Source organism: Cyrtonyx montezumae, unplaced genomic scaffold (assembly GCF_038088225.1).
Source record: "Cyrtonyx montezumae isolate F1298 unplaced genomic scaffold, pur_monq_1.0 scaffold_6, whole genome shotgun sequence".
Taxonomy (NCBI): domain Eukaryota; kingdom Metazoa; phylum Chordata; class Aves; order Galliformes; family Odontophoridae; genus Cyrtonyx; species Cyrtonyx montezumae.
Window position 1 is genome coordinate 4,835,129 of NW_027072067.1, and position 27,335 is coordinate 4,862,463.

At 37.3% G+C, this 27,335-nt stretch overlaps 1 protein-coding gene across 1 annotated transcript; it reads left to right on the forward strand.

Moving 5' to 3' along the window:
* Positions 1-210: 210 nt before the first annotated feature.
* On the forward strand, positions 211-27,057 carry DNAH12 (dynein axonemal heavy chain 12). The gene is given in 37 exon segments (XM_065749687.1): positions 211-249; positions 430-552; positions 752-912; positions 1,634-1,724; positions 1,992-2,018; positions 2,892-3,075; positions 3,970-4,045; positions 5,015-5,173; positions 5,790-5,985; positions 6,237-6,425; positions 7,454-7,604; positions 7,705-7,796; positions 8,066-8,244; positions 8,933-9,068; positions 9,795-9,920; positions 10,809-10,943; positions 11,746-11,939; positions 12,749-12,983; positions 13,928-14,109; positions 14,315-14,318; positions 14,468-14,668; positions 16,429-16,636; positions 17,322-17,326; positions 17,666-17,785; positions 18,146-18,293; positions 18,530-18,551; positions 18,553-18,588; positions 18,590-18,695; positions 19,464-19,553; positions 20,780-20,920; positions 21,057-21,205; positions 21,207-21,303; positions 22,184-22,329; positions 23,544-23,643; positions 23,645-23,673; positions 23,675-23,754; positions 26,720-27,057. Coding segments are annotated over 37 exon segments (4,638 nt in total). The 3' UTR covers positions 27,001-27,057.
* The last annotated feature ends 278 nt before the right edge of the window (positions 27,058-27,335 follow it).

Here is a 27,335-nt window from a genome sequence, read left to right on the forward strand (position 1 = left end):
GGCGCTTCCGGCAGGCGCGGCCAGAAGCGAGGGGCGGGGCGCGGCCGGAAGTGAGGGATAAGGCGCGGCCGGAAGTGAGGGATAAGGCGCGGCCTCGCGACGGAGGGCGGTGCTCCCAGCGGCCGCAGCTCGTGCCCGCCCCGGGGCGGGGCCGCGCCTCCCCTTCAGTCCGGGAGCGGAGCGCTCCGCGCGCTTCTTGGCGTTCCTGAAATGTCTGGAGGGAGACGGGGCGCTCGTTGTACGGACAAGGTACGGGCGGGCTGCCTGGGCGCGCCTCCTGCCACGGGTGCCCGCGCCTCGCGTTCGTTTTGTGCCCGAGTGCGCTCCGAGGGGGCTCGGGTCCTCCTCCCGGCTTCTCCTCCGCAGCGCCGACGCGGGAGGAGCGGTCCCGAGTTGGTGAGCCGCGTTGCCATGGGCGCGGCCCCGTAGCGCCAAGAGCGCAGCTCTGAGAGTGCCGGAGAACGGCCTGGCCTGGAGTGCTGTGTCCGGCTCTGGGCTCCCCGGTACAAAACAGAACAGGATCTGAGATCAGAGCTGTGGAGCTCTCTGGGGGTTGGCGGGCTGCTTGGCTGCTGCCTTCTGTGCCACGTCCAGCTGGTGGGCCGGCACGGTCATACCTGGCTGGTGGGAAACCCCGAGGCTGCCTCATTTAGTGTCTCTTGTCAATGAACTTAGTATTTGCCGCTGTTAAGTTGCTTTCTGGGCGTGAATAATTGTATAATTCTCGTATTGCATTTTTGTTATAAAGGAGCCGCGCTCAGATGGAGCACCTCCCTATAAAAAGGCCGAGGGAAGTTTGTTTCCTCCCCCTGTTCTGCCTTCGTCGGTTGTATCCGATTTGTCACCGTTACAGAAAGAGCTGCTGACATACCGAAGACTCAAAGAACAGCAAAGAGTGCTTAATCAGTTACTGTGGGTAAAACGCTGAGTGTTGAAGTTCAAGAAATCTTAAAGCTCAAGTGAAAGAAACATTGCACTTTTGACATTTGAGAAGTAGCGCTAGTGTTTGTCCATTTCAGAGATAGTTTGCATCGCTTTTGCAATGCTGAACATTTTCCATCCAAGATTTTTAAAAATTGAAAAGTATTTGCTGGAAATTGCAAAGAGAGCCCAAGTCAGGATCACTTAATTTCTTTTGTACGAATGATCCAAACATGGATCTACTTCTCAAAGGTTTCTTTGTCACTGATGGTAATACATTTGCACGTGAACTTGGAGGTCTGCCTTGCTGCCTGAGGACCACAGCTGCCAGGTTGATAAGTATGTATGTCGTTCCAAAAGTAATTCCTCCCATTTATTCCCACAGTTTCAGGAGTTCCAGTGTACTTTATATATTTATTTGTTTTCACAATACGGTTGGACAATATCTGTTGTAGTTGTTTGAGGAAAAGTATAGTATAATCCCAACAGGAGCAGTGGGCAGTTGGTGACTTGGTATCAGTCAAGGGGTGTATGAATATACATCTGTGTATGTTCTGATTGTGGTTGAGAGAAAGACAGAATATGCAAAGAGTGCTTCACTTTTCAGTGATCAAACGTGAAAAAGATAGGCTACATCAATTAAGATAATTGCATCGTTTTTAATGGAATATTTTAATTTTTGCCGCACATCTGACTGTGCCCTTTACTTTAGAATTGATGGAGCTTTAAAAGTATATTTAGAATCCATGGAAGAAAGACGTCGCAGAGGTCCTGCAGCCCCAGTCCCAGAACTCCCTGCCACGGTCAGTGTGTATTTCTTTAATGTTGCTGTTGCTTATTTTGTGCTTTATTGCTGGGACATCAATGCTTTTATTCTTAACGTTCACTTAAAGATATTTGTGTCAGTTCTTAATAATTCAGGAATGGATTTATATTCTCACGTAGTCCCTGTGAAATTGATACCAATATATCTCAAATTAAATCTGAGGAGGAACACTTGTTAAATTTATGCTTTTCATCTATTTTCTTAATGTACTTGATACATTAGGAGTTCTTTCTTTTTTATACAGATGAACAGTGAACAGAAGGAACAAATGGTGAGTTAAATTCTTGGTTCTGCATTTTGAGAGTAGAATAGTGAATGATACTGCTGTTCAGAGGAGCTGAGTGTGTCATGTGGAGTTTCTACCTGCTAAGCAGGAAGAACTTTTGTAGTAGTCTTGTAGGGGGAAAATAGGATAGGAAGCAAAAGTGGTAATGTTGTCTCGTGGTCTAGAAGAAGGAAAGTATTTGCTGCGAGAGAAGGCACGTGTATGTCCATTGATAATTCAAGTTTTAATCAAAACCTTCCTTGAAGGTCATCACTTAGAAAATATTCTGAGAGGCTTCAGAATTTTTTGTTCAGTTGAGGTCATAGATGATCCTGTAGCCTTTACAAAAAGCGTTCCTTACTGTTATTCACCCAATTCCAATGAGGAATAGTCATGCACAAATACTGGTATAATTTCTGAAATTGTATTGTGTATAATTTTTAAAACACTTTGTCTACAGAAGCCACCCTCAACCTAAATTAGCACTGGAATGCTTGTGTTAAGCAGGCTGCTTTCTGTTGCTGATGCTGGGTGAACTCATTCTGAAGACTGTAGAGATCCAGATCCCATTTCTGTTTTATAACAAATGTTTGTCCAAAGAACAATGGTATGAACTCTGAACTGTTTTATTGTTAATCATGGGCTTAATCAGAGGAACAAGTGAAATGACTGAGAAGTTCAGTGTTTGAGCATTGAGACCATTTTATCAACTTCAGAGTAGGATTAATGTGCCAGTCAGTGAATATGTAAAGGATGTGATTATGTTCTGTGCCCCGAGTTATAAAAAATGGTAAATGAAAAGAGATTTCACTGTGAAACTGAACACAATAAATACTTGTGCAGTTCATCATTAGACCTCTGATAAGACTGTCCTTTCAGACCAACTATCTCTTTATGAAGAGCAGAGTGTTATGTAGACCAGTGGCTCCCATTCAGCAGCAGTGGCTGATTTCCATACTCACACTAGTGCCACAGTCACTCAAGGAAGGCAGAGAGCTGTTAATTGAACAGCTTTCAGAGGAGATAAGAAGTGATTTTGAAAAGAGCATGAAAAGTTATTTGGGTAAGTTCCACAAACCACACAGTACTATCATTTGTGTGTGTGTGTGAGATTTAACAGCTTAGATATGGCTGTGTATATGCAATACATATAAGCTATAATATGATATATATTACATTGCATTACATTATATATGTGACAACATTTATATATGATGTAATATATAGCATAATATGCAATAATATGTTTTTAAGCTTCAAGAATACCAGCTTTATTAAGCTGTTCATCTACAAGCATATCTGTAATTTTATTGATGCATTCTCTCTTGAATGAGGACCCAGAGTGTGCAGAGATAGTGAACTATTTTCATATATCACTTGTCCAGCTCACTTGAAATTTTAAACTTTAGAGAACATCAGTAAGTTCCAGTTTTTAAAATGTACTTCTTTGAAATCCTATGTTATCCTTATTTAATTACATTTATTGTATCTGAAAGCTAACATTTAACCACTTTGATAATATTTTAGTGAAAGCTGATCTTGTTAAAAACACTTTAAAGAAGATAAAAGATTTACACTGTGACTAACTTCATAATATCATCTGTGGTACAGTTGTAGTATACCACTGTATTTATGTTGAACAAGATTACCATTAATTCGTAGTCATCTAAATACTAGTGTATCTACCTTTGTGAACAGGGGCAAAGTGATGGGAAGTAAGACCTGGTTCTGTATGGGATTCAGCAAAAGCTGTGATTTTGAGTTACCTTCGAGGAAATGTGGTTTTTTGGGGGGGTGTTTTTTTTCTTGCAGTTGTTTGTTTATTACTGTTGAAGACTTGAATGCTGCAGTTCCTGTTCCATCTCACTGTGTGTGTGATCTATCTTGGAGAGCAACTTAGGCAGTTCAGTGCCTATTGAACGTGCTCATACGTTTTTGTTTGTTTGTTTTGTCCTAGTGCAAAGTGTTCTTATTCAGCCCAATGTGAAAGGACTTGAAGACGAAGAGGATGAACCTTTGCCTTTGTTACCACTGTGAGTGGATTAAATTAACAGATTACCCACTGGCAAAGCACACTCGGTTGTGCCTGAGAAGTTCTAGCTGAGCTGCATGAACAGAGTTGCAGTGTAAGATTACTTCCAGAGGCCCCTGATGAAACAGTTTTTCTATTTATAAAGGATCTTCTACCAGAAAGTCTGAACTATAAATTATTAGCACAGATCGTGTTCTGTTACTTTTCATACAGTTACATAGGGTAGCACCAATGGTTGCAAATGAGACTTTTAGCTCTGAGCATCCAGATGCTTGTGCAGTATAGAACTGTATGAAGTGTGTGTGTGTAGAACACTTCACTGTCAGGCAGCAACATTGTGCAGTGTATTGAACACACTGAAAGTGCACCCAGTGGCAAGGTTTCCTCTGTCTGTGGTGTTGTGGAAACTTTGACATCAAGTGGACAAATGCTATACTCTGTGAAGCAGAAGAGGAAGTCGGGTAGACAGAATTTAGATTAGACCTGAGGAAACATTTTTTTTTCTGAAAGAGTGGTCAGGCACTGGAATGGCCTGCCTAGGGAGGTGGTTGAGGCACCATCCCTAGTGCTGTTCAAGAAGCGTTTAGATGAGGTGCTAAGGGATTTGATTTAGTAGTTGGGTAGGGATAGTGATAGGAGGATGGTTGGACTAGATGATCTTATAGGTCCTTTCCAACCTTATGAACTTATGAATACAATTGCAGTTTCTGGAACATGACCATATCTGCCACCTAGATGTTGATGGTAAGCACTTCCTGTTAGCAGTTGTTGAAGTTTGGAGTTGACATTAATAGAAGTCCAAGAGGAGCAGATAATTTGATATGAACAATTAGATTATCTTCTGCTGCTTAATATTGGAAATATGCTTATAGCACCTAAGTAAAATTCCTACTGTTTATCTTTAAGGATGTTTTATTCAATCATTACTTGAGCACTTGGCTCGGTGTTATTTCTTTCTTTGTTTATTCAGAGGCCTAGATTTTTCCAGTCCATGGCATGAAAGTTTTATCCGGGCGAAAAAACGGATCCTTTCTACCTTGCACATCCTTCACCCCACAATGAGAACTTTACTGGATTTCGGTTATTCAGCATTCTCTACCTTTCTTTTAGTGGATTTTGTAAGTTTCAGGTAAAGTCTGTTTTGGTGAGTTAATAATCAAGTATAGATTTTTGAAGCTGCTAAACAAGAGAGCTTCTGGAATTCTATTATTTAATCTGCTTTCGGGCACTTTTTTCTGTAACGTATTTGTTTAATGTGTCATTTAATGTTATTTGGACAAGTTACTTCATCATGTGGCACATTTCATTTAACTTCTGTCTCCTGAGTTTAAGTATTTTATTTTCCCTTACATTTCTGGTAATATCAGCCATTTTTATAGTTCATGATTTTCCTGCAACTCTTTTAAGGTCTCCTCATGATTTAGTTAGTCTCTACGTTGTGATGTCCATTAAGGAACAAGTTGAACTGGATCAAATTCCTTATTCAAAGTATTTTTCATCAGCTATTGAGTTTTATTTTCAAACTTGGATCTTTATTATCTTTATTTCTTTTTTTTTTTCCTGGTAGCTTTTTATTTGCAGGCGTGGGAGTAATTTTTATCTTAAGACCGTGTGAGTGATGCTTAGGTTCTCAGTCTGCTTTCTGATAAGTATGAATTGATTTGTAATACAGAATAGCATTAGTGTTGCTTTACTCCATTAAAAAAAAGTCTGTTTCTACAGTGGGCTCAAACTTTTTTTTCAAGGTTAAAAGTGCCAATTGGCTGTGAATCTTTGAAGAATGACATCTCTGTAAGCTGTTCCAAAGCAGAAAAGAAGATACTGAATACATGGTATCAAAGAGTTGCCAGTGTCTTCTCCCAGAAGGCAGCATTGAGTGGTGTAAAACTGAATCAACTCGACTCTTTTTACAACTGTGTGGATACACTTATGTCTAATCAGGTAATAATCTTTCCTGCTCCTGATCAAACTTAATTTAAACAACTCTGAACTTTTTATGGTGTGGGGCCTGCTAAAGCAGTCATTCCTAACTAGCTGTTGCGTTTGATCTAGTAAAGTATTCAGAAAGTTATATTTTATATAAGGGAAGTTAAAAATATACATTTAATGGTCATTTGATTTGCCAAATGAAGGATATGTAGGATGGGACTTCCTGTTCTTTCAACTAATAGGAGATTTGTTTTATTACTTAGCTGAAAGAACTACTTGTAAGAAATGTTGAAGCATTTGTGAAACTGTTTGATCCTGAAGACAGAAGCTGTCTACCTTTAATTAAGGTGGAATTGATTCTTGATGAAAAACACATGGAGTTCTACCCAAGCTTCCAACAGCTGGAAGAAGCAATTCTGTTTGTAGTGAATCGTATAGGACAGACTCTCCAGGTGTGCTTTTTTTCTTTATTTAAATGTGTAAATGGCTCATTTTGTGGAGGTATTAGTCATTTAGAACCCTGACTCTCAAGATAATGGGAAGCAAAATCCATCTTGAGATATCTGTTTTCCATGAGGATTCTGCAGTTTTTATCAAGAAAGCCCGGCAGAACTCTGGGCTCTGAAACTCTTTTTGCCATTCCTTGTTCATGAAAAATAGACACGTTTATAAATAGAATACTGATTGTTTCAGTCTGCTGTTTTAAGCTGCAAGGCTGTGTGTGTCCACAGATGGTTTGCTTATTCACTGAGTACAAGTCAGCCTGAAAACTTACCCACAAAAGAAAACTAGGTAGAAGGTAACTTCATAATTTTTTTTCTCAGGTTTGTTCAGAAAACTCGGGAGTGCTTTCTGATTTATGTATTTGTTGTGTATTTGATTTTAACATTGAGTACTTTTTCAGCACATACTCTGAACTAACATTTTGCATAGAAATATCTTTCTAATTAACGCTTTGTGTGATGATTTACCATAAACTTGTGTTGGTAATTAAGATCTCCAATAATGAAGCCAGCTGACACACCTTTTCTTTCTTAAAAAAAAAAGAAAGAAAGAAAAGAAAAGCCCCAAATAACAAATCCATGCAATATCTATATCTGTTCATTGTAGGAACCAGTGTGTGACTCTGGGGAAGGCAGCTTTTCTGGGGTCTTCAGGTGCATCCCTATGAATTGAATACTGATCTTTAATCACACCTTCTAGTCCATTCAGAGAAGTGTTTTGGATTTAGTTGATGGTCATTGCACACAAGACAGAATTCAAATTTATGTAGGATTGGATAATTGAGATTGTTTTGATCCATCCTACATGTTCCTTGCTGAACTTTTTGTATTTGGAGTTAGGTCCGTATGAAGTGCTTGGCTTTGATTGTGATTAGGGCTTCATACTTTTCTAGTATATTGTTTTCTTACCTTTAAAATATTCATATGTACTGTTTTTTATCATTAAATTTAACAATTGGAAGTTGCTCTTCTTCTAGAATGTCCAAACCATGCGTTCTTGGCTGACAGAAGGCACTACAACTCTGAGCAGTGAGCTTCCTACCCATGTCAGTGCATGGGCCATATCTACACTGAAGAAAGCTATCAGAGACAACTTAGGAGGTCCAAAGGAATATTTTGAAAACTATGGTGAGTGACAGAAGAGCAAGTGTAACCAACGACTGCTTTACTTGAAAAGAGTAACTTGCTGTACAGTGTATATGTTATATAATGTGTGTGGTTCTTGTAGTTGAAAGGTATGGCTGGCTTGTAGATGGGACAGCACAGGCACGAATACAGAGATTTGAAGCAGAGCAGCACAGTTTTGATGAATACACTGCTGTAAGTTTTAATTCTATATTTTATATGTAATATTTACTGTCTACTACATGTAGCAATAATAGAAGGGGAACAGAGGATAACGGGTGCTCAGCCATTAGCTAAAAATTATGTTGACTGCCTTCAAACCTATAACATAAGCTTCTTTTTTTCCTGAAAGTGTCTGTGCTAAATGGGAAAAAATGACTATTTTCTTTTATATGTAATACTTACTAATTTAGCCAAGTATTTTAGTAACACCCTGATGTGTGAAATCTCATGTTCTTTTGAAGATCATAGATGAATTCTTCAACCTCAAGAAGGAAATAATGAATTTACCAGAAATTGTTCATTTCCCTATGATCTGTTTGAACTGTGAGGATTTAAAGCAAGGTTTGCTTAGTAATGCAAAGGCCCTTGCAGAAATGTTAATGGACAGAATAGTAGCAGATTACAGAGAGGAAAATGTCAAGTAAGTAGAACGTCCTTCTTGTTAAGTTTGTGTGTGTTAAACCTATAGCAGAAATGCATGTTTATTGTACTCTTCTTTAATGAGGGCTCTTGGCTACCTAAAAATGGCATGGAAGTTGCACCAGATGATGCCCTTTTGTCCTCTGCTCAAAAGGTGATGGAGGAAACTATTACTAGGCACTGTCAAAGGAAAGTCTGGCTGGATTCCCTTATATGTATGGTCAGTACCTCTAGGTTTGCAGAGGTGATGACAGATTTACTACTACTGGATTGAAACAGTTAATTTGCAGGTGTAGGTTAGATCATTTATTAAGTCTGATTGAATTGTTGAGTTAAAATGGACAATTTATAACCCTGTTTTACAGTGATTCCATATTATGAAAACAAAATAATATTTACTAGGGATGCGTTTGTATAAATTGTAATGACACTGTGCTTAAGTGCATGTAGTCATTAAAAATAATTGAAGCATTTGTTGTGAAAGCACACCCCTAAATCAAAATAAACCTTTTATTGTAAGTTATGAACAGTACTTTTCTAGGCTTGCTTGTTCATATTCCTTGTTATTTCATAATGTAATGGAGCTATACAAGAGTAGCTTGAACTTTTGTTCTGTGAAACCTAAACTTGAAACCAGACAAACTAAAATCTTACAATTTTGTAATTTTATATACTAAATAATTTTATAGGATATGTAGGGAATTTGAAGCAATTGAAGAACGCATGTTAAAAGTTCCTGAGAGCACAGAAGAAATGCTGGAAACAGGAGCTTACGTAAAGGAGGTAAAAGCCAAAGGTATCCGGGACCTCTTGTTAAGGGTCGAGGTAAATGCCATTTACTTCATTCTTAATCTTTCACCATGCCTTTCCTTGAGAAGCAGGCTACACTGCTTATTCCCCATTCCCTTGTGTTCTGCATGTCCTTGAGGAAACGCAGCTTTTAATAAAATGAAGTGGATTGTGAAACATTCCCATTACTGTTTGTACCTAGAGGGTTATTTCAGGGCTGCTTAAAAAAGCTGTTTGTGATTTGTGTAAAAGCTAACACGGGTAGAGAAGTGAATGTCTTATATAAAATATCATGGCTTTGAACGCACAAGAGACAATCCACTGTTGAATTAGACATTGAATACAGAATGTAGATGATACATTAGTGCTAGTCCTTCATGTGTGCTTGGGGAATAAAATTGGAAAATTGTGTAAAACGTGTCAGCATATTTGATAAGAACCTCTTTGTTCTGCTCTGGTGGGATGATGTGCATCAGGTTTGGGGGCTGCTAAGATGGCTTTAAGTGTAAAACGTATGCTGTGAAATTGTCTGAAATGATACCTGACCATTTTGCACGTAGATGAGCAGGCTACAGGAGTCATGTTAAAGAAGTTCACAAACGAGGCCGGGATTTGAGTGGCTTCTTTAGAGTGTTTTGAATATTGATATTTAATTGTCTGAAGTAGCAGTTCTGAAAAGTCAGTGAAATGTAGACTCTTATATCATTGTAAATGCCTCTGTCCTACTCTGTATCTAACACAGACTTATGATACCTATTACAGGAGTGCTTCAGGCAAATGAAATACTTCTTAGATGTGTATTTATTTTCTCCTGAAGACATTGCACTGAATACAACAGTTCTTCTATGGCCAAAGAAGGTTAACCAAATTTTTGATGAGCATGATGATGTAAGGATATTTTCTTTGTTTGTGGTATATTTTGAATTGTTAAATTTTTTAATCTCTCTTGGTCTATTTATTTTGTCAGCTGCTAACTGTATCCAAACATGTAGCATGAACTTTACTGATTTGGAGATGCTTAAATGATGTATTCCCAGATTTTTATATGAAAGAATTTTTTTGAGGAATAAGAAAATGCAGAAAATTGTTACTGGAACTTAAAGCCCTCAGCACGTCCTAATCTCTTCATTTGTTTCTGATCAGTACTAGGTAATTTATAGGAATGGAAAAGTTCACTGCAGTGCAATTTACTACCATTGAAAATATATCTGCTGGGCCCTTAGTGTACTTCAGTGCTCTGAACTGAGAGGCATTTAGTTAAAACAATGTTATGTTCTGTCAGTGAGCAAATGGTGGGAACAGTGTTATTTAGGTGGCAATCACTAATAGCAGAGACATGACATCTAATGTTCCTTTATGATTGTACATTACTTTCTTTTCTCCCTCTTGTCTATGTTTGTCTTGCTGGCATTCTTTCTCTCCCAGAGATGACAATCTCTTTATTCTTTCCTGTATTCCATCCAGTCTTTCTGATGTCAGTGTTTACACCTCATGCTGTAGCAATTGAAACTTCCTTATATTTTGCAGAAGAAAGTCTTTCTGCAATTGTAACTCAGTTATTGAGGTTAGGGTTCCATGCTAACATTGGAGGTTAAATGGGATTTATGAAAAGCAACTTCTTCTGAAATGTATTTATTGTAAGGATAATAGCTTGTGCTGTTTACTTTTTCTGTGCTAAACAGTTAATTGAGACAGGCCTATGAATGTAATTATTGAAAAGACTGACAACCTTTTCTTCGTTGCTTTTTATTGTAAAAACTATCAACTGTTTTGTAGCTGATTGAAGAGTTCAAATGTAAAGGAGAACAAGAGCTAATACAGAAATCTGAGAAACTGATGGTGGAATTACAGAAGCTAGCACAGACTGTGACAGAATTCGAAGAGTACTCAGAACTGGGCTGCCTGCAACAGGTCAGGTTAATATTCAGTGTACGATGGGTAGAAATATTCTGAGTTGTTAATGCACAGAGATTTGTGGAAAGAATTTAAAGTAATCAGTTCTATTTACAAATGTGAACTAAAAGGTGTATTATCCTATTGTCACAATGTCAGCACCAATTAAAAGCCATCCTAACACCCTGCTCTTTTATCAGAATATATTGGCAATAACATCAGACTCAAAGGAAAGTTTGCTATAAGGTTGTACCACAGCCACTCATCAGACATCTTTCCCTCTAGACCTTTCACCATCCCTGTAGCCTTCCTTTTCATGCTCTCATATTTTTATGTCCTTCTTATGTTCTTTTTCTTATATCGCACCCAAAACTGCACTCAGTGCTTGAGATGAGATCGCACCAGAGGAGAACAAAGATGGACAGTCACTTCCCTTGATCCTCTAGCAATGCTGTGCTTCATGCACTCTAATACATGGTCTGTGTATGGCTGCTGGGGCATGCTGTTGTCTTGTTCCTCTTACCATCGGCCAGAGTCCCCAGACCTCGTTCTGCAGGGCTGGTCTCTAGCCTCTCTTCCTGTGATCTGTGTATGCATATTCGAGGCTGCCATCCCAGGTGCAGAGTCCAGTACTTGCTCTTGTTAAATTTCATGTGGTTGCTGAAAGCCTTTCACTATCAAGATCTCTCTGCAAGGTCTCTCTCTACCCTTGAGAGGCAAGTAAAAAATAAAATGGCTTATTATAGTTTGATACCTATTTTGTGATAGTGTAATTTACTTAGTTAGTTATTTCTCAAGGCATATGGTTATTTAATTTCAGTGCATAGCTGACCTGGGAGCCTTACAGAAACGCATCCAAGAAGCTGATAAAGCAGTAGCTTTTATTCATAAGGAACAGACTCTGTTGAAATGGAAGTTAACTGACTTCCCACTCCTCAGCGACTTAAAAATTGAGATTGAACCATATCAGAAACTCTTTCATCTCATACTGAAATGGCAGCAAACTGAAAAAAGGTAATTCAGTACTATATACTCTTGAGGCTAAGTGAGGGAGTATGGAAAATACTCATGCTATTTTTGATCATGTCAGGTATAGAATATGCTTTTGTTTTCTTGTAAATGTTTATTGGTTACTAGCAAGCTAAGTTAAATGGTACTATAATTTATGTATTAGGGTTGTTGATTTTAATTCAGCTACTGAACGTCTCTTTACTTGTTTGCATTGCAATAAAGATATATCATGTATTTTGTTCTAACTGTATTGATTGTACTTGTCTATAAAGAAGACATGCTCTGCAGAAAAAGATATATGGGAGACTGAAGAATGAGGTCAAGTGTGAGCTATTTGGCATACCAGAAGAGTAACAAATATAATCAGAGAGGTCCCTGTATGTAATGAAACCAACTTTAGTCTGTACAAAGCACTGTGATGATGTGCTCAAATGATTACACTGTGTTTGGAAGTTGTAAAGTAAGATGTGTCAAGATAGTCAAGATAGTATGATTTTTTTTCCTGAGTGAAAATCCACCTTCCTAATATATTTTGGTGTAATGTATTGATCTCTAAGCAGAGCTAAACTAAAATATTTCTCAGTCTGTGCAGTTACTTAATATCAGCATGTGAATGATTTGAAAGCATTATACAAATACATGGAAGAGCATGACCAGTCCCCCCTTAACTTATGCATTAGTATTTTGTGAAGAATGATAATAACTGGAAATAAGAGCTTTGTTTTCATTTAAATAATTATTAATTTGACCCCATTTGTATTGCAAAACAAAGATTCAGTGTTTGTGTACTTCTGCCATTGACTTTTTCTCAGATGGATGGATGGTGCTTTTTTGGAACTCAATGGAGAAATCATGGAGGCTGAGCTTGATGAGTTTTCTCAAGAGATATACGAAATGTCAGTACTCTTCCAACAAAAAGAGAAAATGCAGCAGGAGTTGAAAAAGCCATCACGCAGAACTGTAGGAGAGAAACGAGAAGAAGAAATAAAGCCAAATGCAATTCTTACAATGTGTTCTTTAGTTCTGGAGCAGATGAAAGACTTTAAGGTAAAGAAAGAGGAAAAAAAAGATGAGTTATTTCAAATTAATGCTGAGGGATAAATGCTAAATTCAGTTCTCAGAAGGGATAAATACTGCAGTGTCAGAGACCTGTTTTTCTGTAAGATTTGGAGGTCAGTGTTTCATGAAGTAATGCCCATCTGGAACTACTGACTGAAGTTGAATAGTGTACCAGTGCCAAATTGCCTCTAATCTTACACAAAGGTCCTGGGCAAAATCTTCCCTTCTTTCTGTCCATTCGAGCCTCAAAAAGAAGGCCATGTAGCAGAAGGCCATTGCTTGCTTGAGGAATAATTATGGCCTTGCAGTTCTTTAGAACATCAGTTAAGCTTGCCTTGATGAGACAGTACATGCTGAGAACTGTTGTACCAAGATTTCCTGTTTGGACACAGTGTGTTCAGGGACATCTGAATCCCATCCAAGCACTCAAACTGCAAGTTAGCAAACATAAGCAAGTAACCTCTGGAAGTTATTTCTTTTTCTTAGGGGGAGAGAGAGAGATCCAAATTTCCATTCCCACACTGTACTGTCCTGTTTATTTAAATAAGATTACAGATTTTATAGCAATTAGAGGGATGTGGATTGTTAAGGAGCAAATGGATAAGGGGAAAAGTATTTTGGGGAAACATTTAGGAATGGAGTTGAGAATTTTGGCATGAGCTGTGTTACGTTAAATGGTAGTCTGATCTCACATAGTTGAAAAATTGTTCCTTTTCACTTTCTTGATGAGGCTTTGCTTCATAATTTCATATTTCTTCAATAATTTACTGCAATTACTGAGGAATTGAATGGATCTGTTTGCACTTTTCAGAAAATAGTTTTATGCCATTGTCTTCTGCAGTGGCATAAATGCACATCAGGGATGAGAAGAAAGAAGTTGAAAAATAATGCACGTTATAATTTTTATGGTATAAATGTTTTTCTTCAACTAGGAGTATATTCCCACTGTGAAGGTCTTGTGCAACCCTGACATGCAAACTCATCATTGGCAGCAGATGTCAAATATAGTAGGGTATGATTTAACACCAGACACTGGAACGACTCTGAGAAAAGTTTTGAAGCAGAATCTAGCCCCTTATTTGGAGGAATTTGAAGCTATTAGGCATGGGTGCAAGTAAGGTAAGCATGAAGATTTGATTGTGACAAATACAATGTCAAGTCTCTAGCTTTTATCACCTGCTAGAATATTTTTGTCTTTACACCTATACGGAAGAGATTTGGTGAGACTTTGGCTTATTAGATTATAACAGTGAGTGTGTATATGTTTGTGTCCCATGTTACATCCTTACTGTTTCCACAGTGTACTTTCAGTACGCTAGGAAGGTAATTATTAAGAAAAAAATGAAAAATGATGGATGCTGTTACATTAAAATAGCTTGTTCAGCTGGATAAGTTTATATATTGAATTAATCGACTGTAAAAAAAGCAACAATACAATAACTAGAGTAAATTATTTTCTTTTTACATAATAGGAATTTTCCTCAGAGAGAGCAATGAATGCAATGATGGAAACTTGGGAGTCAATTTCCTTTGAAACAACTGTTTATCGTGAGACTGGTGTTCATATTCTGTCTGCAGTGGATGAGATTCAAGCTGTTCTCGAAGACCAGATTGTGAAAACTCAGACAATGAGGGGATCACCTTTCATTAAACCATATGACAAAGAAATCAGGGTAGATGACTGAAAGTAATTTTTTTCATTTGTTTTTCGTGATAACTGTCATGCAAAAACCAATTGTATTACAGTATTATTGTTTGGTATTAGTGAAATGCATTTCATGAAGACTCTCTGGAGTTCTTCTAACACCTTCTTATGTTCTTTCTGTGTTATGTTACAATTCCTTCTGCATTTCATGTTTTGGTTCTTCTCTCCTTTGCCATTCAGATGCAACCAAAAGAGCTTTGGTTCATATACTTTGAAATCTCTATTTTAGTTAAGGACTTTAACCTTGCTTCTGAATGTCTTGAAATTAAGATTTCATTACTATTCAAAGGATTAACATTTTCTGATTTAGTCTTCAGCTTTGGAATCAAATTTTGAGCTGTAATGATTACTTCTAGGCAAGAAAGTTTTTTGAGGGCTGAAAGAAGTGTTTGTTAAAGCAGACTTCAGAAGAGAATGGATAACTTTACACCTGCTTATCTATATACAGTGCTAGAGTAGTTGTAGTGGTACCAACACCTTGTCTATGGTCAGGAGAGAATTTGTTTTCAGTTACCCTCCCTAATTCCTTCCATTTGTTAGCAAGTCCTAACTCAAGCAGGCTCAGGAAACATGGAATAATGTCATAAAAGATACTTACAGCTTTTCCAACCTCTTGAATAGGCATTTGCTCCTGTCCACTTGAGAGACAGGATACTGGGCTGGTTGGATCTCTTGTAAAGAGTCCAACAGAGGGCTACAAAGATGATAAAGGGTTTGGAACACCTCCCTTATGAGGAGAGGCTGAGAGAGCTGGGGCTGTTCAGACTTGGGAAAAGAAGACTCTGATCCACGTCTGTAAATATCTAAGGATTGGGAGGCAAAGGGATGAGGCTGGACTCTTTTCAGCCTTGTGTGGTAACAACACGAGGGGAAATGGCCACAAACTGAAGCACAGGAAGTTCTGCACAAGTGTGTGTGGGAACTCCTTCACAGTGCAGTGATGGAGCACTGGAGCTGCACACAGAGGTGGTGGAGTCTCCTCTGGAGACATTCAGGACCCACCTGGACACCCACCTGTGCAGCCTGGGCTGGGAGCTGCTTTGGCAGGGGGTTGGACTCCATGATCTCTGGAGGTCCTTTCCAACCCCTACAATTCTCTGACTCTGTGATCTGCTGTGCTGTGTTTTGCAAGATGAGCACGCTGTTCCTTGACGTTTCCGTGTGTGTTGTGTAACTTTTGGTGAGGTACTTTGCACATAGAAAGTGGTTTTAATCCTTTTGTACCCTGAGAAACGTGAAAGGAAAAATATGGTGTATGCTTTGTGATGAAAACTTTCCTGATAATCTCCAGGCAGCGTGAGCCTGTGTTTTTGCTTGCCTGTCTGTCTGCCTTCCTTTCAACAAAGGTTCAAACCTCTCTTTGCATACCTCTGGTTTAGCTTCATGGCAAACCAAGAGCTCCTTGCTGTGGGAGATTGGAAAAAACAAGTTACTGGTAACCTACAGAGTGCTACTTAACCATTACATTTGTAAAAGATCATAGCATTAAAATGATAACTGCATTTGGGAAAATTAATTTCCAGATACATTTTATTTTTTGGACTCCTTTGCCCATTAGGTGTGTGAAAGACCTTAAATATGGCTAAAATGTTATTGCTTATTTTGCTGACTGCTGGGTGTGTTTTATTTTCTTCTTGGGAAAAGGAGCATTTCAGCATCCCCTTTTTATTTTCTTCGATTCTATTTATGTGAAAATATTCAGGTAATGTTCTTTAAATATTTATTAAGGAATGGGAGAGTTGCCTAATTCAAATTCAGGAAATCATTGATGAGTGGCTGAAAGTGCAAGCGCAATGGCTTTATCTGGAACCCATTTTTTCTTCCGAGAATATTATGGAACAGATGCCAGAAGAGGGGCAGCTCTTTCAAACAGTGGTTAGACTGTTGAGAAGTGGAGAAGTGGTTAATTCAAGTAGAAGGTATTATGCTGAAGAGTGTACACAATGTTATTGCTAAATCAAGAATGATATGGATTTTGAAGTGTAAGTTTTGTAATATTTTAATAACAGTGGTACCCAGAGGAATAGACCTTACTTTTATTTTAAGGCTGTCTGCTTCCTAAAATTCTTGCTGATCACAGGAGCTCAAATAGGTGAAGTTATGGCATCAGGAAGAAGTTAACATGACTTATATTTATAGGCCACTAAGACAAGTAAGTTTACTTTAAGACTTAAGTTGTAATACTAGATTTATTTTTTTTAATGATTTGTAGCATTACTGTGTTTCAAGGATATGTCATTTAAGTTTAATGAATTATTTAGCCTTTTATATTTAATTGAAAGAAAGAAAGAAAACACTTAGAATGTTTCCTCCCTCTTCAACAAAGATCATGAGCCAGAAAAGATTAGCGTGAAGTTAGCACACTGAATATTTACATAATGTGGAAAAATAATTAAGTGTATCTCAGCATTTGAGATCAGATTGCACATCTGTGGGTAAAGACATTCAAAAGTTCACTTACGCTTTGAAAGTATTCTTTTCTTATTTGTATCAAAGAACATCAATAAAAAGTTGATGCTCTAATCTACTCTCCCTGATAAAGAATCCCTCTCCAGCTTTCTTGCAGGTTCTCTTTACTGAAAGTCTGCTCTAAGGTGTCCTCGGAGTCTTCTCTTTTCTAGGCTATGTAACATCAGCTTTCTTAGTCTGTCTCTGTAGGAGAGGTGCTCCAGCCTTCAGATCATCTTCGTGGCCCTCCTCTGCATTCACTCAGACAGGTTTGTGATGATGGGTGCCCCTGAGTTGAACACGGTATTGTGAGTGGGGTCTCATAGTAGAGAGGGGACAGCCACCTCTTAGACTGGCTGGAAAGACTTCTTTTGATGCAACCCAACGTGCAGGTGGCTTTCTGGGTTGCAGGTGCACGTTGCTGGCTCCTGCTGAGCTTTTTATCCACCGGAACTCCCCCTTCTTGTTGTGTGTGTGCACTGACACTGTATTTGTATACTGCATTTATGCCTTTCAGGCTTATCTAGAGACTGAGAGAAAACGTTGGGTTCTGGATTGGCCTGGACAAGCAATACTGTGTGTATCTCAAATGTTCTGGACAAGTGAAGTCCATGAAGTTCTTCACAGTCAGCCAGAGGTACTATGTGCATTGTTTTCATTCATTTTTCATTTCAGCTCATTTTGCCTAATCAAATCTTATTTTTCTACAGTCAAAATAAAATTTGATAAAGCATCAGTATATGAGTTTGGTATGGAATTTCTATCAAGTGATTTATAATTTTGCTTCAGGTATTTGAATGTTCTTGTTTAGAGCAAGCAGAGATTCAAATCATAAATGCATAACTGATGAAAAGAGAAGTTGATGGGAAAAAAAAATGTTATAAGAATGTTGGAAGAATGGTTTAAGCAATCCCCATGAGGGTATTTATTGTAAAGAAGCCTGAAACACTTGCAGCTGTCTTACATTCAGTTTCATAACTACCATTGTTTCTCCCAGGGCTTAAAGGATTATTATGATACACTTCAGCTTCAACTTAATGATATCGTAGAGCTGGTAAGAGGAAAGCTGTCAAAGCAGACAAGGACTACACTGGTTACTATTGATGTTTGTGCTAGAGATGTCCTCATGGAAATGACTGCAAGTGGTACCTATCCTTTTAAGATATTTTTATTCCTGTGTGTCTTTAATTCCTTAATACTGAGTTAATTAAAAAAGGTAACCGATCTGATTTTGCTTCATAAAACACAACAGCTTTAGGACGTATCAAGTGCATGTGATTACTTAGATATGAGCATAAACAGTAATAATTTCAAAGTTTTAAATTTAGTAGAAAATCCAGTTATCTGAAACTTCCTTTGCTTTTAGTTATGTGTTTGTCAGGTGTGCAGAGTGAAACAGACTTTCACACAACTATGCTATTATTGGGAAGCTGAGAACGTTTGTCTGCATCATTAATTACAGTGTAAAATATGCTTATGAATACCTTGGAAACTCACCTCATTTAGTCATCAGCCCTCTAACAGACAGGTGTTATCGCAGCCTGATATGATCTGCAAATATTACTCAAGTCCATATTTACTGTTGTATACTATATTTTCACTGGATTTTCAAAGATCATTGTTTCTGTAGCTCATTGAACATTATGCAGATCTATAGCAGTGAATCTGGACAGCCCACATATGTGGCTTCAACATTAGTGGATTGTTCTGCTTTTTGAAATATGAAAGGAAAACCTCCCTATCCAGATTTTATCACTTCATAGGTAACAAGAACACAAAATTCTTTTCTGTTGTAAAATGTAGAAGGATTCTCTTGGAATCGTAGCATTCCTAAGAAGTGTGCTAGAGTTTGGCAGCTTTTAAAGTGCCCTGCTCTTGTTCGAGGTGCCTGTTCTTGTACTGTTCTGTCATCAGCTAACCCAACAAATGAAAGCTGTGCATACCAAAATGATATACTGTGATAAGATAACCTGAGGGCCATTAGTCAAATATGTGCAACCTCCATAGATTATTTCATTGAAAACTACACCTCAGACATTTTCAGTGACTAACACACAGAGTTGGGAATTCTGGAACCTGCGAAGAGAGCTCATTTAATTTGCTTGACAGTAAATAATTCTTCTCTAGTCACCATTTGGTTTTAGATATGGTTTGAAGAGAAGTATTTAATCTCACAGACGTTTTCCCTTTTTCATTGCTGTGTTATTGTGATACATTATCATCAGTTATAAATACATATGAGTTAATTAGAAGAAGTTAATAAATTTTGTGTTTGTTTAAAAAATTGAAAAGTTATTTCCTACTGTATTTTGTAGATTCTGGATTACTGGGCTCCAAGCAAGAAACTCCTTGGTGACATGACTTTCTTAAAGGATTTGAAAGAGTATAACAAGGACAATGTTCCAGTAAGTTTTTTGTCTTGTTTTTCAGTAGTTTTTACAATATAGATGTCTCCTTCTGAAAAAAAAAAAAGTAGAAAATATTATATAAGAAGCCACATTTACCCCAGAATTGTCAGCTAAGCATGAACAAGAATCTTATCAAGATTATGGGATATCTCTATGGGATGAATATGGTCACAGCAAATGAGTCAAATTTCTTTGAGTTGGCCCTTGTATGAAGGATTTTAAAAGTATTTAAATTTAAATAAAAGTATTTAAAATCCCTATTGGGAATTTCTAAGGCTTCTGTACTGCCTATTTTTTATTAGAAGTCAATATACCTCTGTTTACAAGTGTTTCTATTTTTACAATTTCTAAGTATTATCTCAAGAAAATCTAAAAGTTAAAACTGTCAGAGTAAATAATGGTCTTACCCATTAACTGTGTCCAAAAATGGCCAGAAGCAGGTGCTTTGGAAAGAGCAGGAATATTGTATATGATATTTTCTGCAAATGTTATTCTATGCTTGTGTGCTTCATATGAAGGCTGTCCTAAGTTAGGTATAATTTCTGTGTGTTTAGTAGCTTTTGTTGGGTCATTCTTCCATGAATTCTCTTGTTCCCTTAAGACTATATAAAATCTTATTGCCAGATCTTCTCAGAGAACACTCCAGATGTCTCTCTTAAGTGGTATGAGGAACTAGCTCCTTTTGTTTCTGCTAAACCTTGATCCTCATAGAAGGAGCATGATTCATGCAGTTAGCCAAATTTAGTAGAAATTGAATATGCTTTGTCCTTTGTAAAACTGGTTCCAAAAGGTTGCTACAAGCAGTGTAGTTCTTTCAGATCTTGCCTTAATTCAGTAGGAACACCTTTTTTTGCTGAAACCCAAAGTTGTGTTGAGAAATAATAGTAAATAATGAAATCAGCAGGTTTTGCATCAAGGAACAACATAATTTAAAGGCTTATGATTGTACAGCTTTTAGTACTTAGGTAACTACCACATGGATGACATAGCAATTAGGCAGTTTTACTGGATAAGGAAAGGATTAGAATGAGTACATGAAAGACCACAAACAGTAACAGGAAAATCAGCAGGAACAAGTGGGAAGTGTTTTCTATGTTAAGTAATGCTAAGTAGTTCATTATCAGAATGGTGTAGAGAAGTGACAATCGGTGTAATTTGAAATGTCAGCAGCTAACCTTTGCCATGTGAAAACTTTAATGGTCTATAATGCACTTATGATCCAGGCAGCTGTCATGAGGAAGATTCGGGCTGAATACCTCACTAATCCAGAGTTTGATCCAGCAAAAGTGGCTTAAGCTTCCTCAGCAGCAGAGGGCTTATGTAAATGGATTATGGCAATGGAGGTGTATGACAGGGTTGCAAAGGTATGTTTTTGATCCTAGTCCTACAGTGCTATGAGATCCTTACCTTGCTTATGAGGTTGACCTTTAATATTGCTAATAAATAATAAATATGGAAAAAGATGAGTTAAACATTTATGTATTTTTTGTAATTGAATAGATGATTGCACCCAAGAAAGATCGTTTAAGAGGAGCACAGCAGTCCTTAGCAGAGACAGGGCCACTCTTGAAACAGAAGAGAGATGAACTTACAGCAGTTGAAAATCATTTGGCTGCTTTGGTACGAACTTCTAGTGAGAAAACTGAAGAGGGCTCGTTTAGAATTCCAGGTAGATCTGTGTGCTAAAAAGCTAGAATGGGCAGAGAAGCTGATTGAAGGCCTTAGTGGAGAGAAGTCAAGATCTGATTAAAGACATAAGCTCTATTATAGAGACAGAATTTGAACTTCAGTTCTCTGAGACTTGTTCGTAATGTATGAATATGGACTTAAAATCCCTTCTCATTTGTTTATTACTAGCCTAATAAAACTCATTGAGTGAGATGCCTCGTACTGGACCAGTAGAATTTAAATTTGGACTTCACAAAATCACTGAATTTGCTTGAGGTTTTATGTAGCACATTCAAAATTGAGAGCACATATTGACTTTGTGAGGCTTGGTTATTAGTTAATATAACATCAGAATTTTCTCTATTTTACCTTTGAATGGAAGAATTCACTTTAAATTGCAGTTCTGTGTAATTTGACCTGTATTTCTGTATTAATTTCATTTTTGATTTTGCTGTCTGCAAATGGACAGTTCCAACATATGTATGCTAATGCTATAATTCATAAATCAGTGATTTGGGAATCGTGTCACTAACTGTGTAACTCTTACTTTAAACTGTAACAAATCAGAATACTGCCTTGAGTCAATGGAAGATATGGTCATTAAATGATTTTCCACTTGCTCTGAGTTCCTCAAGGTGTTGTAATGTAATAACTTTATATATCAAGGAAAATATATTTAGAACATACAGAAAACTAGACACAACTCCCTCAAAACTAGCTTGGAGAGACAGAAAAAGAGAAGATATTCAGCAAGGAAATGTATTTAAATACTCAAACTGTAACTTCAGCTTTTCCAGGGTTTTGTTATTCTTGATCCTGACTCAAGTTGCTAAAAGGAAGTGCACTCTGTCAATTTGAATCAGTGTCATTTAGTAATAGATGTAATAATACATGAAGTACGTTGATGGGTTTTTACATTTTTCTTTCTTTCTTCCTTTTTTTTTTTTTTTTTCCTACAGGAGAAAAATATCCCTTGTTCTGAGAATTTCTCTTTGAGTAATACTCAGTGTGACCCAATAAAAATAAGATCCTGGAATACTGCTGGCTTACCAACTGACATATTTTCTGTAGACATTGGGGTCATTGTTGAGAACTCAAGACGTTGGTAAGTGATGAAGTTTTAATTTTCCAACCCAAACTAGATTTCACTTAAACAGAAATAAATATGTAGAGACAGTGTAGCTTTTGTGGAAACAGTATATCAGAAAGTGCACCTGGAAACTTTATATTTCACAGAACTGAAATACAAAAAATTAGAGGTCTCACACTTGATGGGTATGTGTATGTAGTTACTGGAAGCTCTTAGAAAGTGAAGTGCTCTTGGAAACGATTTTTTGTTGATGTTTTTCTTCTGTTTTGTACCTGGAAGCCCTATTACTGGCATTTGTTAGAATCAGTGTTAGGGCTGCAAAGAAGTCCTCATGCTTTGAATGTTTATGATTCGGATTATTTAAAGTTCATCAGATATATATTGTATATTTATCTCAGACATCTGTACAAAAGGTTGTTTCAGGACCTTTTAGATTTCTTTTATTCCAACTGAAATGTAGTAGACATCATCTTTGTAATAAAATGATGTGGAAGCTTGACTTATCTGTCTGCAAATAGTCTGCACTCTGTAGGAATACAGCACTGTTAGACCTTCTAGTAATCTTCCTGTTATCTGTATTCTCCTAAGAGCCTTAAATGTAGTTTTGCATTCTATTTAGATTACAACGTGTCATTCCATTTTCTGGATCTTACTCATTTCTCTGAGTGGTGCAGTGAAAGTAGGTGTTTGATGGTGCTCATGCCTGACTTATATGAATATAATACATACATGTGGGTGAAATGAGTGAGAGTGAAGGGCTACCAGTTTTGCTGAATGACATTAAAGCAGCTGTCTTGCCCTGCTGCTTCTACAGCCCAGCCTTGTACCAGCTGACGTACTAACCTCTCAGATTCAAATTGCAACTGATTGTTGACTCTTCAAAAAGTGCAAAGAACAGGAACTCAAAATCACCAGAGTTTATAGAAATAAAATGAATCAAAAAACAAATAATTCTGATAATTCCAGTGGTGAGGCAGAACAAAATTTTGCAAGAACTTTGCATTCAGGTTTATTTTATGAAAAAAAAAAAAATCCTAGGAACATTTTTTGCAACTTCTTTGGATGTTGCTTTTCAAGTTGTGCTGAAGCACTTTTGTCAGTGGTGTTTTAAATCAAAATCAAAATTGTGTCACTTTCTCCTTGACAGCCTGATGTGGGAGGGTTTTAAGATGGCTTATAATTTTGAAAAACTTTTGCAAGAATTGAGCAAACTGTCTTGTATGTTTTAGGCCATTAATGATTGATCCTCAAGATCAAGCAAATAAATGGATGAAGAACTTTGAGAAAGAAAACCACCTGAGTGTTATCAAGATCAGTGACACAGATTATTATGAGAACTCTGGGGAACTGCATTCAGTTTGAAACTCCTGCTGCAAAAAGTTGGGGAAGAGCTGGACCCATCACTTGAACCTGTTCTGCTTAAGCAGACTTTTAAACAAGGTTTGTGAAAATAAATTTTGAGCCACAAAGTGAATTGCATAACTGTTATTTTGCAGTCTATAATATTGTCTTATAATTTCCTTCTCTCTTTCTGGTTTACCACTGGCTGCCTGTTTTTCCTGTGCTTCTCTGAAACTTACTGAGTAGCTCTGATTTTGCTTTTGGCTTTTTTGCAATTTCCTCTCTTCCTACATGGTTTTCTAGTTTTCACATTTATACAAAAATGAAAAAGACTGGAGCTCAGAAACTTTCTTTGGAACTTATTTCAGAGAGATAATAGATAGAAAGGGTGGTCAGTTAGAAGACAGTGTTTGAGAAAATTCAGTTGTCCTCAGTATATCTGGTATAGGATTTGTACACTGAAAGTGCAATAGAAATGGTACTGACTCAGTGTCACCTATGAAGAGTAAAATATAGCCTCTGTGAAGTCTCGGAAAATTTTGCAAGATATCAGATTTATTTTATTTCTTACTTTTCAGAGACTTTATCATAGACAAGAAATTGCTCAAATTTAATCATAAAAGTAATATTTGTTTGTTTGCTGTAAGCAACTGACATGCAGGATTTCTCATTGTTTAACTGGAGCTATGCAAAACTATGCTAGGAAGTACAGAATCCCCACTGACCTTCTGGGATATGAATTTCGGGTACAGATAAATTATAATTATATACTTTATTATGCTTAGACCTGATACTGCTGTAGGAAACAGTAAGTAAATCTTTACTGGGAGGCTTATTTTGTACGTCACGCATTGGAAGACATACATGTAATTATTTGTTAAGGTGAATAGTATCTGTAAAAGAGAGATGGAGAAACTAGTTCTGTCATTGGTCCTGGACCTCCACTTGAAGAAAAAAAAAAAAAAAAAAAAGAAATGGCCTATGAGGTGAACATTTGTCTGTGTGATCCAAGCTTTACTTTGTAACCTGCAGTTAAGGTAACTGACAAACCACAGAAAGCTGCTGTCAGTGTTCTTGTGTGAAAGCCAAAGGAAGGCATAACTACTCTGCTCACACTATAGATAGATTTTTTTGAAAATTGGCAATTAATATAATACTTAAGAATGCAAATAGCTGTGGAAGTTCCTTAACGTGTAGCACTTATTTTTTATAGGTTATTCCTCAGGATACTGCTGATACTGCACCAGAAGATGGTGTTTATATCCATGGATTATTTTTAGATGGAGCCCGCTGGGACAGGACCAAGTCAGTAACAAAATATATTAAGTACAGTTTTAGTAAGCCTTCTTAGTTGCTTAGATAAAATTTAAGTATTATAAGTGTTACTTTATAAGCTATTTCAGTAGCATGCTTGAGAATGTTTTCATTCTTCTCTTGGGCTCGAGATAAGAAAATAAAAGTGACTCTTTTAAATACTATTCTGCTGGAAATGTTGTGATGTGCTAATCTGCAGTTGAATGCAAGTATTTCATACAGTTGTCTGGCAGCCTGAGCTGCAGGTATGTTTCAAGCACAGACCCTTTTATTTTTTGGCTTTTTTGGACTGCTTGGTGTCTAATCCTGAGTCGTCTTAACAGGAGTTTATGTTCAAAGCAGGTGGTTTGGGATGTTGTTTGTTTGTTTTTCTGCAGCTATCCCTACTCAAAAGACTGTTTTCTTTAGAATTAAAATTTCTTTACAATTCTTACATTTTTATGAGGTTTTTGGTTGTCAGCATGTCCTAGCTCTTGGTTTGTGCATGGAAAATGAAAAGCAAAAAGCAATACCAAACCACAAGTAACTATTTTGTTGCTTTCTGTCACCAGGGGAGTATTAGCTGAGCAGTATCCCAAATTACTCTTTGATATGATGCCAATCATCTGGATAAAGCCAAGTAAGTGTGATTATTCTCAAATGTGCTGTAACTTCAGAAAGGTACCCAGAAGATGTACCCAGAATGCATGCACACCTGCCCTTTGGCTTTTATGTAAAAAAACTGGGCTTGCTGTGTTGACTCATCTCATGCAAGCAGTAGGCCTGGCCCTCTCTTCACAGTTGTCTGTAGTTATGTAATTGACCAATTGCCTACTTAGATTAACTTCTACAGATCTGTGCAGTTACTGGCCAAACAAATAAAGATACAATCAATAAACAAACAAAGATACAATTTTGGTAAGAAAACTATACATGGTTTTTGAGTTTCTGCCTCTTCTCATGTTGAGGAGGTGTTTGAATCAGCCTATAGAGATTTAGTGATTTACTTTGCATGATTTAGCAATATTTGCTCAGGTTGTTTTTCTCTCTTCCCAGTTTTCTTTGATACCCATAAGACAATTTCTGTAACTTTTTTTTTCTTCTATCACGAGCAGTGAATGCTTGATTTTTATTCATTTACTTAAGCAAGATTTTATATTGCAGCTGTTGCAATTTTGCTGTATGTGGGTAATATGCAGTTATACACAGCTTCCACCTTTTCTGCCTGTACATTCCAATGGATGAATCTGTTCTCAGAAGTGTGTGATTTTAAACAAGATTTTTTTGCAAGCTGCATGTGTACAGTCTAGGTGTACAAGAATCATTGAATCTCCAGTGATTTGTGTCGCAGTTATGTTCTGTAGCTGCTGGACCACAATTCTTACTGAAATATTAGAAGTGTGTGTCTCAACTGTAATCCCAACACGAAAGCAGAATGCTTTAATTATGCAACCCTTCAAATTTGAATGTGGTTTTGAATAATTACCAAGTCAGTAGAATCACGGAAGAACATCGATTCCTGAAAACAAATTAGTTTTTAAATTAGTTTTTTGAGCTGTTTTTTATTTTTTCTTAAGGAAGAAGAAATCACAAAAGAAAACAATAAGAAAAAAGCTGAATATTATGGGGCACACAAACGATTTTGCATTTTTATTTAGCTTTAAGAATGTTGCTGTAAATGCTTTGTTTATATGTAGGTTATGTCCCCATCATCCTATCTGCTGTACACAATGTATTGCTGATTTTTTTTTGTTTCTTTTTTTCTTTGAAGCTGCAAAATTGGGTATAGAGAAATCTAAAGCATATGTTTGCCCATTCTACAAAACAAGAGAGCAGAAAGCAGTCACCTCTACCACGGGGCACTCTACTGACTTTGTCATTGCTTTGGCACTCAGTGCGGATAGGCCAGTTCAGCCCTGGATCCAGCGAGGTGTTGCCGTGCTGTGCCAGCTGGATGACCGACTCCTGACGGTTCAGATACAAATGTCACAGGATACTTTTTGTTTGCTTACAGGAGAAGTGGAGCATGCTGTATTCAGGCAACTTCTGTAGTTGTGGGTTTTGGTTTGGCTGGGTTTTTTTTCACATCTTAAAAGAGTTGCGTGTTTGTGATCTTAATGAGTAAGTGACCTTAAATGAGTGCATGTTATTAGTAGCACCTTTACAGTCTTCCAAAGATGCAGGCAGGATTTTAGCCTTTGCTGCATTCTTAATGTGTAAACAACGTTATGCATTGCTCAAATATTAAAAAATATATCTTAATGAGAAACAAAAATTGTCTGCGCTTTCTTTGAGACAGATTCCAGTCAATGAACTGGAAGCATGAGGAGTCCTGAATCACATGAGTGTAAAGCCAGCAGGTAAGAAGTCTTGGGAGTTGTCTCGTG